Source organism: Nannospalax galili, unplaced genomic scaffold (assembly GCF_000622305.1).
Source record: "Nannospalax galili isolate Female #2095 unplaced genomic scaffold, S.galili_v1.0 scaffold407, whole genome shotgun sequence".
NCBI classification, from domain to species: Eukaryota; Metazoa; Chordata; class Mammalia; order Rodentia; family Spalacidae; genus Nannospalax; species Nannospalax galili.
This window is the reverse complement of record NW_008355644.1, coordinates 1,082,576-1,098,516: the sequence shown is the minus strand read 5'-3', so window position 1 is coordinate 1,098,516 and position 15,941 is coordinate 1,082,576. Positions and strand designations below refer to the sequence as shown.

General features: G+C 43.1%; 1 protein-coding gene across 19 annotated transcripts in view; it reads left to right on the top strand.

Annotated features, from left to right (window-relative positions):
- Positions 1-13,152, top strand: part of Tpm1 (tropomyosin 1) — a 27,993-nt gene extending 14,841 nt beyond the window's left edge. For 4 of the 19 annotated variants that reach the window (XM_029556080.1, XM_008853018.3, XM_008853024.3 and 1 more), the window contains 6 exons: positions 551-668; positions 1,688-1,758; positions 2,509-2,584; positions 3,002-3,064; positions 3,328-3,397; positions 12,364-13,152. In XM_029556080.1, the coding sequence (XP_029411940.1) occupies positions 551-668; positions 1,688-1,758; positions 2,509-2,584; positions 3,002-3,064; positions 3,328-3,397; positions 12,364-12,446 (481 nt within the window). In that variant the 3' untranslated portion in view covers positions 12,447-13,152. Of the gene's footprint in view, positions 1-550; positions 669-1,687; positions 1,759-2,000; positions 2,077-2,508; positions 2,585-3,001; positions 3,065-3,327; positions 3,398-4,754; positions 4,838-7,188; positions 7,385-11,179; positions 11,908-12,363 lie in introns of those variants that run through there. The other 15 variants (XM_008853017.2, XM_008853025.3, XM_008853021.3 and 12 more) reach the window with 7 other exon arrangements.
- Positions 13,153-15,941: the final 2,789 nt, after the last annotated feature.

The window sequence follows — 15,941 nt, the reverse complement described above, 5'->3', positions numbered from 1 at the left end:
AAAAAAAAAAAAAGATACAGTGCTTTATTTAAATCACCTACTTAAATTTTGGGGAAGATTCAGCATATTTAAGGATGACTTAGACTATAAATCTGTAAAATATAGATCAGATAACATTTTTTGAAATATATTATGCCATAAAACCCTGATACACAGTGTAGAAGCAGCACCAGTCCAGCCTCTCCAGACCCTTATTTAGAGAAAGAGTTTATTTTGTTGTAGCACTCATCCATTTTCAAGATGAGGCTTTCCTCAAAGAAGGGGAGGGGAACCCTTGGTATACATTTAACAAATAAAATAGTTTCTTGGGGTGCATGGACTGATTCAGTATCCAAGCGCACCCAAAGATTTCATTCATAGTGAACAGAGAGAAATGTATAGGTTTTTTTTTCTACCTTCAGCTGGAAAAGTTGTGCTTGGTACTTTGAAAAAGTGGCTCTGTGCTCTATTTTGGTCTTCTGTGTGCACAAAGCCTCAGGGACCACAGCAGAAGTGGGTTTCAGGAGGTCAGCTCTACATTTCAAGTTTTCCTGCTTGTCTATCTTTCCAGGGGCATGAAAGTCATTGAGAGCCGAGCCCAAAAGGATGAAGAGAAGATGGAAATTCAGGAGATCCAACTGAAAGAGGCCAAGCACATTGCTGAAGATGCCGACCGCAAGTATGAAGAGGTCAGCTCCTGCGGCCCACATCCTCACGGAATCCCCAGCCATGGCCTCCTGGGAATAGAGCACAGCCTGGTTTCCTAGGTGGAACTGTCGGCTTCCCTGGCAGAAATGGGTGGTTTTGAGTAGCAGAATTTCTTTACCTCTAGAAACTGGCTCTTACTATAATGAAGCCAGTGAGTAGCACTGGGGGGAAAAATCAAGAACTTCCCCATACCCTAAAGCCCAGAGCGTAAAGGTCTTTAGCCAGGAAGAGGACAAAGGCAAACTGGGCCCTTGGGAAAAGAAGCTCTCATGTAGTCATGGTATAGGTTATTCAGTTCAGGCAGCATGGAGAACATGGACAGTGCACCTACATGGGAGAGTCATAGAGGCCGCTCCTCCAGGGTGATAGAATCTTTGTCAGCACAGGCTCACAAATGGATTAGCCGCTGCTCATGTCCACATGAAAACAACCTGTGGTAACAGAGCCGAAATGACTATCAAAGTTCTAGCTTTCCCCCAGAGGTTCTCATTTTTCCTTACTCTCGCTCATCATGGTGGTTCTGAAACTACCCTCTGGTTTTGAGCTGCCTCAGAGTAGCACCACTCTTCTCTGAGTCTGCATTACTGGCTACAGAATTGACCTGGCAGTCAGCTCACCAGCTTCTCTTGCCCTCTACACTGGCTCCACAGAAAGTTCTGCCATGCAGAATTCTGCCTGGTGTAGTCCTTGGGTTTATTTTGGGTGCCCTGCCTTTTCAGTGTAAAATGCCTCCCATCTCATCATCCTATTTTTGAGATTGCAGATTTCATGTTCCTGTCATGCTAAGAACTGATCTGGCTAGCCTGTATCTCTACTCCATTTGGGAGTAACTGACCATTCTGGAGCCCTGGTCTCCTCTGCCAACACTCCTGAGAGTTGCTTCTCTCCACTCTACGGGAATGTAGACAGGAATTAGTGGGAGGTGATATCCACCTCCCCCCAAACACCCCTACACAGAATACACAAGCCAATAGTGTATGTGCTGTTTGCCCTGCTGCAGGTGGCCCGTAAGCTGGTCATCATTGAGAGTGACCTGGAACGTGCAGAGGAGAGGGCTGAGCTCTCAGAAGGGTAAGTGGGCCATTGCTGCCATGTGTGGGTGCTGCAGAGCAGTACTAAACAGCATGACCTTCTGGCAGCTGCATTTACTCATCTCAGCTCCAGGCTCCTTTTGTGCTTAGTGTGATGTGGATGAACCACAAGTGTGGGAACACAAAAGATCTGTGTGGAATGTCTGAATGCGTGTGGCACTGCATGCCTTACCTGCACTGATTTTGTGAATGGCCTTGTGCATTTCCTGTGTCCACTAACAGCCAAGTTCGACAGCTGGAAGAACAATTAAGAATAATGGATCAGACCTTGAAAGCATTAATGGCTGCAGAGGATAAGGTACTGATGGCCCACGTGTGGTTTTTAGGTTTAACTGCAACTCAAGCAGCTTTCAGCTTCTGATGCCTACTGGTTGGTTTGATGTGATGACTTGTACCTTCACTATACCCTCTGCTGTTTATATCTTGCTTCAAGTGCTTTCTCTTGGTCCTTTATGTGCTCTTTGTTTTTCCCTTCATAAATGCTCTGAGGGACGGCCAAGTAAGAAGTCAAATGATCACACCTCAGAGTTGCTGGATTTTGCCTTTCCATGGTTGCAATTGGCAATGCCCACGGCAAAATTGAGTGCTTTCTTTTCTGATGGTTTGGCTACTTTCAGGCAGCCCCTCGTCTCTAGGACTCCATTTTCATTTTTTCCCATCCCTCTCCTTTTTTCTCTTCTCGTTCCTCTGGCTTGTCTCCCACCCTTTCTGCCTCTGATCGAAACATTAGCAAATGTGCCGAGCTTGAAGAAGAATTGAAAACTGTGACGAACAACTTGAAGTCACTGGAGGCTCAGGCTGAGAAGGTAGGCCAGGAACATGGAGTGGGGAAGGCATCTTTTTAAGAGCCGTTCAAAAGAGACCCTACTGATGAAAACAAAGACATAGGAGGCATTTTAGCAAGGGGCAAATTTTGGCTAATTTCCAAAGATTATTGGGTACTAGATTTTGCGAAGAAAAAAATAAACAGAATGTGTTATGCTGGTTAAATCATCATTTAATTTAAACGAAGTGCCAAGTGGATACGTTATCTTATTCTTATCCCATGTAAAGCAATAGGCAAGAAAGCAGAGAATGCATTGTAGTATGTGGCATTTGATACCCGAGGTTCTGTTACCTGCTAGGAGATCCCCAACATCTGTTGGTTGGGCTGGCACATTGTTTGTGTTGGAAGGCGAGAGTGAGGGCTGCAGCCTGACATCTGGAATGCTTTCTAATTACAGTACTCACAGAAGGAAGACAAATATGAGGAGGAGATCAAAGTCCTTTCTGACAAGCTGAAGGAGGTAATGTTATGAGAGCTTTGGATGAAGCCGACTGGATTAAGTCTGTTTCCATGGAGTTGGTCAGGGCACTATTGTTTTGGAGTTTCACCGTCCAAGTCAGGCACATATTCAGAGGTAGTCTTGGAGTTGATGGTCATGTTAGCTGCAATCACTTACTGGCAGGGGTGACACACTGGAGGTTCAGCCTTTGGTTTTCCCTGTATCTGTAAGCTACTGGAACTGAAACTCCCTTACCTTAACTGAAATGAATTAAATCATTACAGGCTGAGACTCGGGCTGAGTTTGCAGAGAGGTCAGTGACTAAATTGGAGAAAAGCATTGATGACTTAGAAGGTAAGCTCTTCAGTATTATTTTAAATTTAGTCCTTATGGTTGAATACTGTCTTGACAAAGCAATCATCTGATCATCGGGGGCATCCGTCCTGATAGCCTCTTTGCTCTTCTGCTTCCCGACTGACTGTCTCTGGGTTTTTCACCTGTGGTTCTGAAACTCTTGGACGTTGAATCCTCAGTTCTTGAGGTCAGCCAGCAGCCAGTTCACGTCTCTTCGTTATTCATTAGCAAAATATTCTATATCCTGAAGGGGTGGAGGGCAGGAATCAATAGGACATTGTATCTTGAGCTTAAAACATTTTCCCCCTAAGGTATTTACATTGTACTTGAGCAGCACCCATGCTGTCTCACAGAAATCCTCAAAGTTTAGCTTTGAGGCTTATAAAGGGTTATCTGTGACAAAAAGAAAAACCACCATACTACAGAAGAAGAGAAGGGATTAGAGGGACTGAAGGTAGATTTGTTAATAACCAAGATTGTTACAGCCACACATGATGGTGCACACCTTTAGTAACAAGCACTTGCCAGACAGAGACAGGCAGATATCTGAGTTCAAGGCCTGCCTGATCTACATAGCAAGTTCCAGGTTATCTAGTGCTACACAGTGAGATCCTGTCTCAAAAAATAAAAGAGAGAAGAGAGAATGATACAGGTGCAAGAGTGTGTCAACATACAGGAAAACATGAAACACTCCCCACATTATTACAAAAACCAAATTTCAGACTTGACACCATGCTAAAAAGTGTGGCTATAAAGATAGGCTTTCAAACCTCCTGGAATAATAACAAGCAGCTTGAGTGGGAAGACCATAGAGTAGTTTAAGTGCGTCAAGAAATCAATATTCCATAGTCTGGTTTGGGCAGGAAGTGGGTGGTTTGAAGGTGGAGCTAGATAAGGATTATAAGCTGTCCTTTTAAATTGTACTTGCAGAATACTGCCTTTGGGTATCTTTTTCCCATTGTTTATAGCTGCAGGTACCCGACTACTCCAGTGTAATTAAAAAATAGCTCTATAAAAAGATGTTCTATCACCTACGAGGAGAGACAGTCTTCTGCGGTTGTCTTTAGGGTTTAACACAGTTCACTGGTATACCTACCCTGTTTGTTGTGCTTTTCGTATTGAGTCTTTCTCATTTTACTTTCTAATGGGTTTTTGTTCTCTTTGTTTTTGTTTCAATTTATTTAAAACCAAAATGCACGCCTCCTGCATTGGCTACCTGCTACGGCACCAACCCCTTCATGCATGGCCTTTTCCTTGCTGCCATGTCGGGATGGCGCCCGTACCACCCTTGCTCACCCTCCATCTCTTGACCATTCTTCATGTTCTTGTACCTCTGCCTTCTGCTTCCTGCTCATAGACGAGCTGTATGCTCAGAAACTGAAGTACAAGGCCATCAGCGAGGAGCTGGACCACGCTCTCAACGATATGACTTCCATGTAAATGTTCATGTGCCCTGCCAGCTCACACCTTCGCTCTTTACTTGTGTGATGAACTTACCATGGCTTCCTTCTCACTCCATGGTCTCCATCTTTGCACCTTCTGTTGGCTCTCATATAACCTAAAGTACTTACCCACTGTACTAATTTTACCTTGTGCTAATATAAAGGCCAAGTAGATTTAGTCCATGCAAACCATGTCTCTTCAGAATCCTTTTATTTCATAAATGTAGATCTTGATTGTTCCCATTGATCTGAGTATTGTTCTTTTAAAACATTAAACTAGGAGCTGGAGAGATGGCTCAGTTGGACAGCAGCACTGGCTGCTTTTGTAGAGGACCTGGGTTTGGTTCCCAGCACCCTTATGGCTGCTAACAACCATCTGTAGCTCCAGTTCAGGGAATCCAGTGCCCTCTTCTGGCCTCCATGGGCACTGTACACACAGGTGCGCTTACATACGTGCACGAAAACCACTCATAACACAAAATAAAAATAAATGTTTGGGGCTGGAGAGATGGCTCAGCGTTTAAGAACACTGGTTGTTCTTGCAGAAGACCTGGGTTCGAATCCCAGCACCCACATGGCAACTAACAAGTGTCCATAACTGTCCATAACTGTCCAGTCCCAGGGGCTCCAACAGCCTCTTCTGATCTCCGCGGGCATTGCACCACATGGGTGCACTACCTACATGCAGGCAATAAGGGCTGGAGAGATGGCTCAGCAGTTAAGAACACTGGCTGTTCTTGCAGAAGACCCCAGGTTCAAATCCCAGCACCCACATAGCAGCTAACAACTGTCTATGACTCCAGTTCCAGGGGATCCAACAGCCTCTTCTGTCCTTCATGGGCATTGCACAAGGGTGCACTTACCTACATGCAGACAATACACACATACCCATAAAAATAATAAAATATTTAAAAATAAATGTTTGAAAATTGTAAACGTTAAACCATACTCAAGTAAAAATCAAAGGCGATGGTGCAAGAAGTTAAAAAGAAATATCAATTTGCTTCCTATGATATGGTCATTTTTATTTAAAAATATAAATTTAATTGGACATGGTGTTGTATGCCATTAATCCCAGCACTCAGGAGGCAGAGGTCAGCTGATCTCTATGGGATCAAACCAGCCTGGTCTACATAGTGAGTTCTCTGTCAGCTGGGGACTCTGTCTCAAAAAAATAAAAACAGAGAGAGAGAGAGAGAGAATTTCAAGAAATTCTGAAAGTACTAGATTATTGAAGATCTGAGGAAAAGGAAATTGGCATGACCCAGTGCAGTGTAAGGAGCAGCTCTGTAAACAGCCACCTCTTCCTTGTTAAGAATTCAAGAGCAAAATGGTCTGCTGAGGAACCAAGCTTTTAATTTCCTATGTTTATACTGAAAGGAATTCAGATACCCCACAGTAAACACTTGCTACAACCTATGGCTGAGAAGTGAGAAATAAACTGTATTATACATTATGACTTTGGAAGTTAATGGTTCAGATTTCACCCTTGTGAGGGGTAAGCATTGGTTAACCTTGTTCTCCTGAGAGGATCCCTAAACATACACAGCTAATTTACATATTACTAACCACACTTATCTGCCTCTTGAATTTCTAACCCCTGGAGTGTTTGGCAGAGGGTTCTTCACTCTAAAACCACAGTGGATTGCATCAAAGTTGGCAGTGTCACTTTCCAGGCTCACCTGGCATTCCACTAACCATGTAGAACTACAACAGCTTGAGGGGTGTGAAATGTTCCTGCTGCCTTGGAGGATATAGAACCCCCACACTAAAGTAAAACAGCCCTTAGTGACCTGGCTATCACCATGGAAACAAGTGCATGCCTTGTCTCCCCTCTCATTTGTAAATGAGGAGCAGGGACAGATCATCTGTTTCCAGTTGTCCCCAGTGCTATATGGAAGAACTCAGAATATGGTAACAGGTCCCAAAGGTGGGTGGGGGTTAACTTAAAACCTGTTTTTAAATTCTGTTCATGGGCTGGGCATGGTGGCACATGCCTTTAATCCCAGTACTTGGGAGGCAGAGGCAGATGAATCTCTGGGAGTTTGAGGCCAGCCTGGTCTACATAGTGAGTTCCAGGCCAGCTGGGGCTACAGGAAGACCCTGTCTCAAAAAGACAAAAATTCTGTTCACAGATCTTCCTCAAGGTTGGCCCATGATAGCCTCAGGTCTAGGCACTAGTGGCCAAGAATGGCCTCTCCTCCAGGGTATAGCTGACACTGGGTTTTAGATGTCTAATGCTTGCTTGCCTTTCTATTACTACTCATCTGCTTGGTTTTCTTTTTCTTTTTCTTTTTTTTTCCCATTGTGCCACTTTTTCTTTTTCTCCTATCTTTTGTCTTCACGCAGATAAGTTTCTTTGCTTCATTCGTCCCAAGACTCCTTCATCAAGCTGGATATCCCACCTCTCTGAGTTCTGCATCTGTCTGCTGTCCAGCTGACCCTGGTTCTCTTTTAGCACTCACCTTAGGGCCAGGCCTGCACTGTGCTTTCTATTGTACAGAAGCTGTTCACCCAGTGTAAAATAAACACTGTAAGCTATTTCTGTTTGCTATTCTTTTACTCTTTATTTATTGACATTTTCGTCTCAACACGGAATAAAACTACAATTCTGCTTCATACATCTAAGGGTAAATTTTTTTTCTGAACATTATATACTAATGGAGTTTCTAAGATGGCAGTTTCTTATACAACTTTAAAAAATGATACCCAGGCCTGTGTCCTTCTGAGTTTTGGTTTCTGGAGGATGAATTGAGGCTCGGTTTTGGGAACTGTGATGATTTTGAGTTCAGAACCTCTACACAGTAGACAGTGGGAATCAGAATATCTGGCTTGTGTAACATGTTCCTTTGCCAGAGGTTTAATTTGGGGTGTGGCACCCTCTCTGTGCCACAGAGGAGATGAGGAGATGGGCCTGCATGAGAGGACATGGCTATGTAAATTAAAAGCCTATGAGGTCTAGCTGCAGGGCTGTCCCAGGCCCCATGTGGTTAGGAATTTTACATACTGTGGAAGGTGAAGACTAGGGTTCAAACATTAAGTCCTGGTTTATTTATTGTCTTTTTAAAAATTCTTACTGAATTTTTGTGCATTTTATATAAACATCCTGATCATATTTAGACTCCCTCCCCTATCTGTGCCCTCCATAACCTCCCTGCTGGATTTCATGAGTTCTGTCATATTTATGTTAAGGCCTATCAAGTCAAGTTTGTGGCCCTAAATGTCCCTTGTTGTGAGTCCATCTGCTGAAGCCTGGTCATCCTATCTAGCAAGACTCCCTTAAAAGAACAAATCTCCCTTACCCAGCAGTGATCAGCTGCCAATAGTTCCTTAGCTAAGGTTGGAACTTCTTACCCGTTTTCCTGCTTCTATGCTGGGTTTTTGTATAGTACAAAGATGAGTTGAGGCTTTTTTTATAAAGTGTATTCTTTACATAGGTACCTTCATTTTTATCACAAAAATGACATCTCGGGGTTTCTAAATATGGCTATATTTGAGTCAGGGTTTATTTTTGTGTTTTTAACTTCACATATTCTAGAGATGTTATATAAGATGGTGGCTTTTTTCCCTCCAATTTATGAACATTTTAAAAACAGAGCCATTAGAGTTGACCCCCCCCCCTTCCAAATCATGGTTGGTGGAAATTACTCAGAATATAGAGTATGATTTCAGTCACAAACAGCAATTCAGTGTTTTGGTTCTTTTTTTAATTTTCAGAATTAGAATTTTAAAAGGATGTTGACTCTAGCTTCTTAGTGCCCAATAACCCTTCTTCCTAAACATTCTCGCTGTTTTCTCTTGTGTTTTAAGCATAGCTAACCCTCACCTGTTTCTGTATGGCATCTGTTAGCCACTAGGGCTGGCATGCTACTATCCTCAAATAAATTTGGGCAAACTCTGAAAACAGTCGATCACTCTGAAGTCTTCAAAAAAAAAAAATGATGCTGGGTTTTTTGTTGTTGTTTGTTCTTTGCTTTTAAAATAAAGTCTGTGAATTAAAGTATTTTAGTAACAGTATAGTGGAGCCTAATTTTAAGATCCAGACAATGTCTCTCCCTTGACAAGTACAGAGCAAAGGTTCTGGAGTTTTTTCTTTGCCTGTGGCTCCTTGAGCCCACTTCTACCGTGATTCCTGCTTTTTTTTTTTTCTTGGACAGGGTCTCCCTAGTCCCAGCCCTCCTGGAAATCACTGTGTGGACCAGGCTGGCCTCCATCTCACAGAGATCCACCTGCCTCTGCCTCCAGAGGGTTGGGATTAAAGGTGTGCACCACCACGCCCGGCATCTGCCTTGTTCTTTTTAATGACCTTTCTGTGAGTAATCCTGCCACAGAAAAAAAAAAATGACAAGGCTGAGAGTTCCGAGCAGATGAGTCTAGAAGTACACATCTCGTATAAAGCCTCCCAGAGACTTTTCACACTGTGTATGAGTATCTGCTACAAGAGAAATGGAAATGAATGGGTCAGGAAGGCAGATTCCCGAGTAGCCTAAGAAGGTTGTGTGCATAAAGGGCATAAACAACAAGTTGCGTTTATCAAGAAATTGATGAAGTCCAGGCTTCAAGTTAAGCAAGGACCAGCCCATATAAGAGTCTCAGTTGGACCAAAACAACAGCATTGCTGAGTTTGAGCACTGGGGCCTCAGACAACTGGGGTCTGTGCAGAATAGGAGGGAAAACACTTCCAAGTGCATCTGGTCCCTGCCCATAGGTCACCTCAGTATACCAACTCCATGGCAGTTGAAAGGAATGAAGCCCAAAGGAGGCTGAGGTGGGGAGCACTGACATTTAAGCAGAATTCCTAGTGGTTCTTTGTATTCGCTAGGGTGTCTCCAGTGTTCTTCTATTCCAGGTGGCCAAACATTTGGGCTCACAGTGAACATCCTGTCTGCTCATGGTGACAGTTTGTCATAGCAAAAGTATAAATGTAGTAATAGGGTTTCTGTTACGCAGCTTCTAAGTGTATGCCATTTGGGAGGCACTGGAAAGTAGAGGGGTGAGAGGAGAGCTGAGCTCACGTGTTCTTTGCGCTCTATAAGCCAACCATGCAGATGAGTGAGTTGAGTCTGAATGGGAAGACACCATGTTTTGAGCCAATGGAGAACAGAAAGTCTAACTGGATGTGCTACCTAGAGGAGATGACAACTGACTGGTTTTGAATATTAAGAAATTTTAGATGAGTAAAGCAGAAAAGGCAGGTGTTACGCATAGCAAGACAGCAAATATGATGAGTGTAGCATCTTCCCACCTGCCGTTTGGGAGAAATCTAACTTCATTTCATTTCCCAGTCACACAGCTCCCAGCCTTTTTCTCGTGTGTACCAGTCTCTTGCTTGTTATTTGGTGTCCCCTGCATCATCAGACACAAACTAATTTCTGTGGTAGACTTCCTTACCACCTGGGTAAATCTAGTGTCAGTACGTGAAGACTATTTTATTATACTAGACTCCATGTATATGTTTGAGGATTTTTTTTTCCCATTTTAGTTATTTGGTGGGGGCACACAGTCCAGAGCATGGCACGCATGTGGAGGTCAGAGGACAGTTTGCAGAAGTCAGGTCTCTTCTGCCATGTGGGACCTGGGGATGGAACTCCATTTATCAGGCTCAGCAGCAGGCACCTTGACCCACTGAGTCATCTCACTGGCCTGGTTGTATTTATTTTATGAACACCATCAGTACCAAGCCTGAATACTCTAACCTAAAGTAAGTAGGTAAGTTCTGAAGCAGGGTTGAGTAAAGAGAGTTGCTTCTTGTTTGCTTGTTTGTTGCTTTCTTGTGTGCTGTAGCATACATTCAAATTCAGAGGAGAGTCCAGACTTTGTACCATGTCCTAGGGGATGAGCAGGGAGCTTAGTTGTGCCTTTCAAAACATGTCATTGTGGTAGAAATGATAGCACTGGCCCAGCATCACCTGAGAGGAAAGTCTGTACCCTGAGCTGAGAAGACAGGCTCGGGAGAGTGGGGAGAAGCAGACTGGGCAGAGGCTTGCCTAGAATCTCTACTCAGCCCTAACAAGGCATGGATGACCTGGACTGGCCTCAGTCCCAAAATGTGTTGCCCCAGATCACACATGATCACAGGGTGGTTTTAATGAGGTACAAGAGGAATGTTGACTTGCATAGTGCACCTTCTTTTTCCTCTGCTCCCCCCATTTCTGCAAGGCCTGTTACCATACGCCCTTGCGAGGCATAGGACAGAGGATTTCGGGGTAAGGGTAGACTGTTGCTGTCCTGCCATATCTCTGTGTTCTCCAGTCTGTTAACTCTCTCTCTCACCAGGTCTAGCTAACCTCTCTTCCTTCTGCCTCTTCTTTTCTGCTAACCCGTTTGCTGACCTGTCCAGATCAACTCTACCATCAACTTGAGCAAAACCGCCGCCTAACTAACGAACTAAAGCTGGCCCTCAATGAGGATTAAAAACTTAAGTGTGGAAAAACGTGGGCCAAATTTTAGGAATAGAGCCCAAGAGCAGAAAGTCTAAGACTGCCCAGCCATCGACTCACAGGGTTGAAAATGCTTTCTGCAGAAATGCTAAGGAAAGGGACTGGCTGGAAGGCTGGCTTGGCCTGCATCTTCCTCTGTATATCTGGATTAAATTCTCTTTAACCGAAAACAGCTTCTATGATCTTTTATGTACATGTAAAACTATTTATACCAGTCTGAATTGACTGGTATAAATTGCACTCTCTGTAGTAGGAAGTCCTCTTCTTTGAACTGATTGATTAATAATGAGGAAACCCCTCCCCCAATTTTTTTTTCTATTTCTTCAAACAACTGTGAGTCCTGCTTTACATATATATTACAAATTTTTAACATCTTCATATCTGGTATAGTGTTTGAAATATGATTCAATGTACCTGTGCTTGGGCAAAATAGCTTTTGAAAGCAGGAGCTCATCAGAAGTCCCTGGTTGAAAGGTATGCTTTGTTTGGTTTAACAGTGTTGGAGTCTGATGAGAATGTAATGCTAACAGGAAATAAGATACTATACAAACATTGAGAGAATGTCCTAATGAAGTGTGCACGAGACTTGATAACTCTGAGCAGCAGAAATAAATCATTTTAAAAGTGATCAGAACCCTGTTTATGCCATCTTTGTTTTCTGTGAGGTTGTGTTTTAACATGACTCCCAGACTTTTAACTGCCTGCAACTCAGAAGTCTCTGCTGATATTAACTTCTCCAGTGTGTGTAACAGTGCTGCACCTGTATTTGGTTTTTACCCCTCCCTTGTTCCCATGACACAGGGTGGGTGAGCCTTCACTAAACACACCCTGCTCTTCATCCTCGGGGTAGATTGCTAGTGCAAGTGCACCCAGCCACTGAGAACAGCTGTGTCTGGGGCTCCTTTAAGTCAGAGCTGTCTTCCTTCTGGATTTTTGTCTGGAAATGAGTGATGTCTTAAAAAGCATGCAGAGTTCTAATCATTTTATGCTGTGTTTGTGATTGAAGTTTGTGTGTTAAATGTACAAAACACTACTGTGTCTGAAACGAAGCTATTCATGACTTAATTTTCTAATCCCACCACAGAGAAAGTGGCTCATGCCAAAGAAGAAAACCTTAGTATGCATCAGATGCTGGATCAGACTTTACTGGAGTTAAACAACATGTGAAAACCTCCTTACCTGCGGCCACAGTCTTTCTTTTTGTTGTTTCATTTTGTTTTTAAATACCTGCTTACCATGAAACCCCTTGAGTACATTTTTATATACTTCTTCCACTGTCACTACCACTGTCACTAAAACATCTGCAAAGAACCAGCTAGGGCAGGGGGTTGGGAAAGACACAAAAATGCAAGCGCATATTGGGGCACTCGTGATTTAAATGTGCCATTTCCCAGATTGACATTGCTACACTTTGTAGAGTTTAGCCATGAAGTTTGCTTAGCCAGTGTAGGAATCCTCATGAAAACAGAATTTCAATCAGAGTGCCAATGGTGGGTCACTAGGGAGATTGATGTTGGAGACAATCAGCTGCAGATTGGTGCTACTTTAAACAAAATGGCCCCTTTAGGGTCTTTTGTTCAATAATGTACAATTTAGACTGCTGTCCAACACTAATTTATTTTGCCTTGAGTTTTGCTGCAAGAGGAGACTCTGGATTTCGTTTGTCTGTATTCATTAGAGCCACATTCCTTTCCAACTGACACACTTGCCGCTCATTCCAGCTCTAGCATTCAATGTGGACTCTCACTCTGACATGGAGATTAGGCACTACATATGTAATTGGTAAAGAAAAGCATTTTCTTAAGAGTTATAAGTACATGTAAACACTGTATAATGATATGGAATAAAATACACATTGTAGGACATTTTCTAACTCTGCTGGTCCTGTCATTTGTATGTGTTTTACTCCGTGAATTTTGTGCAGTTAGCCTTCCTGCCTTCGTTCGAGGTTTCTTATGGTGATATTCTAAGGAGGCTGGCTCTCCCCATGTTACCCTCTCAAGCACTAAAGGCAGCATGATTTAAGTGTGGTGAACTTACAGCCGGCAGGAATGACCCTTTCCAAAAGTTGTTTTCCTTGTTATTGGTACAGATTCATGAGTCCTTTTACAATGATCTTTCTGCTTTGGAGATTTTCCCCTCAAATATCAGACTAAGTCTTTAATAGTGTCACATCCACATTTCAGCTCTGTGGTGGCTAAAGTACCAAGTCTGCTGCTGTCCCCAGCACCGTGACGTTACTTAGCTTTAGTGGGACTTTCTGGTTCTCTGCTTTTGAATTCATGTGAGTTTGACATTCCAATACTGCCTTGTCTTCTCAGAGTTGGAAACTGAAAATATCAGTCATTTCCCTAGCTCTTGAAGACACTAAACAAGCAGAGAGATTATACAACAGCTTCAGTTGTGCTGCAGCAAGATATTTTTAAAAAGATGTTCCCATCAAAGGCAAACACGGCAGAATAGAAATAAATGAAAACTTGCATGTGTGCATAATGTTTTTGTACATGTCTCTGTAACTGTTAATGCCTTGTGATCTCAGGTATTACCTTTCCAGAAAGATAGGCTGTAGGGCAAAAAAAAACAAGAGCCTAGTTACCTGACTTTAGACTCTCCTTACAGAAAGTTGTCCCTTTACGCAAGGCAAGTAAGTGCTGAATCTCAGCCTTCCCTTCTGTACTCCGCCACTTCCAGCTTATCCTGCCTCTGCCCCCACTGTAATCAGGGAAGTCTTTGCTAAACCCAGCATGTTGTCTCAGGTCTAGCTTCAAATCGGGAATCACAGTGAAGGCCCACAGTCTAAGGGGCAACACACAGAGGAGCTGAGCACCCAGCACACAGGTTACTGCTGCAGGGATCTGAACGTGGAACCCAGGGCATAGCACAGCACCTAAGCATGTTCATATAACCACTCCTGTCCTCAACCGGTCCACATATGTCCTTAAGACCACTGGGGTATTTAAGACCGTCTTCATGAAGCTAAGAGGATTCTTGCTTTGCCCCAGATAAGGTGATTGTTAATACCTTCAGATAGCATTTTTTACGTGCTACAGTCTGTGCTCACTTTAGAAGTGGTATTTCACTTAAGCTTAACATCAACACTTTGACCAAAAGAGGCTTAGAGGGCAAGTCAACTTGTGCACTACTCCACAACTCACAAATAGTGGAGCTGGGACTCAGACTTTGGCCTAGAGACGCCAAAGCCCAATTTGTATTCTGCTTACTGCAAACATTTTACAGCAACAGAAAATTGGAAACATTCGAAGTAGGTTATAGGTAGGAAGAGAGGCTGGGAAGATGTAGGTGTGACCTACCATTCAGCAGCAAGGATGTTGCTTAATGTTTTGCTTCCTCAGAGTCCCAGGATCAGAATGAGATGAATTCATTATGAAGCACCGTGCCATTTCAAAGAACAATTTCCACATCTTTCAGTAGATTACTATGAAAAGAACAGCCCTGTCCATTCCATGGCACACACCTGGGGTCTGACCCAGTGTGATAACCTCTGAGCAGCTCACCTTGTCAATTCAGGGTAAGGAGGTTAGGACTGTGGCATAGAAAAGCCAAAAAGCCAAGATGAAGCTGATGAGGACACATGTACAGACCCATGAAGAGTACTGAGAATTCAAGGTTTGTACTGTGAGTTCCATCGCTGAGACTCTGCAGGTGGGAGGCTGCAGTGTTTCCTCATTCAAAGAATTCCCCAAAGAAAGAGGCAGGAGACAAAACATGTATCTTCAAAAATATAAACTCGTCATGAGAGTTCTACAGTCTTAAGAGAGAAAAAACATTGTGAAGCATTCTGAACTTTATGAAAGTGGCAGTAAACCACCCCCCCAACATACACTGCTCCTAGAGGTACTGTTAGAAAAAAACAAAGGCTACACTTTGTGAATGGCCCCATAGCTTGATTCACAGAGCTTGTTTTTTTCTTTCCCGTCCATGAAAATACATCTTTTTTTACTTCAAATATTTGAGTATCTTAACCATTTTTTCAACTTGTCAACACTATTTATAGATGTACTTTTTTAAAAAATTTACAAGCAGATGTACACAGAGAGGGGGAAAACTGAGTTTTCTAACCAAAACATGAAGCACTAGTGTATTTGGGAAGCTATCATTTCCAGAACTGGAGACAAGGGTTTGGAAAGAAGTGCCAGGCAGTACAAGTAGTGTCCCCTCCATTATATATACTTTTTGACACTGAGGGCTTTCAGAGGCACATTCCTCCAGTGGATGGCATAAATTGTGTGTGTCACACAATAAATGGATCTATGTTGAGAGTTTGGTAGTATGAACACAATTTTGTCAAATTTCTGACAGATGGGCATCAACCCAAAGGATAAGGCTGATTCTTGCTGCCTGTGAATTTTCTGTTTGTTACCAAGCTGAGGAGAACAGAGTTGAGTCAGGACCTTATCAGAGCTACCAATGCCTTTGCCAGGGACATGGATTCTAATGCAGTAAAGGCCAGAAAGAAGGGAGATTAAGTACTTACTCAAGGCCACTCAGCCAGTTGAGTTCCACTCAGCAGAGGAGCTGCCTTCGAATCCTGCTCCACTGCTCTCCACCACCCATGGTGAGACCCAGGTTAACGTGACCATTACATTTCTTTATCCTTCAAGGCGGTGATTTTGCCTCTTCTGGTGCTGTGAACGTCCCCTG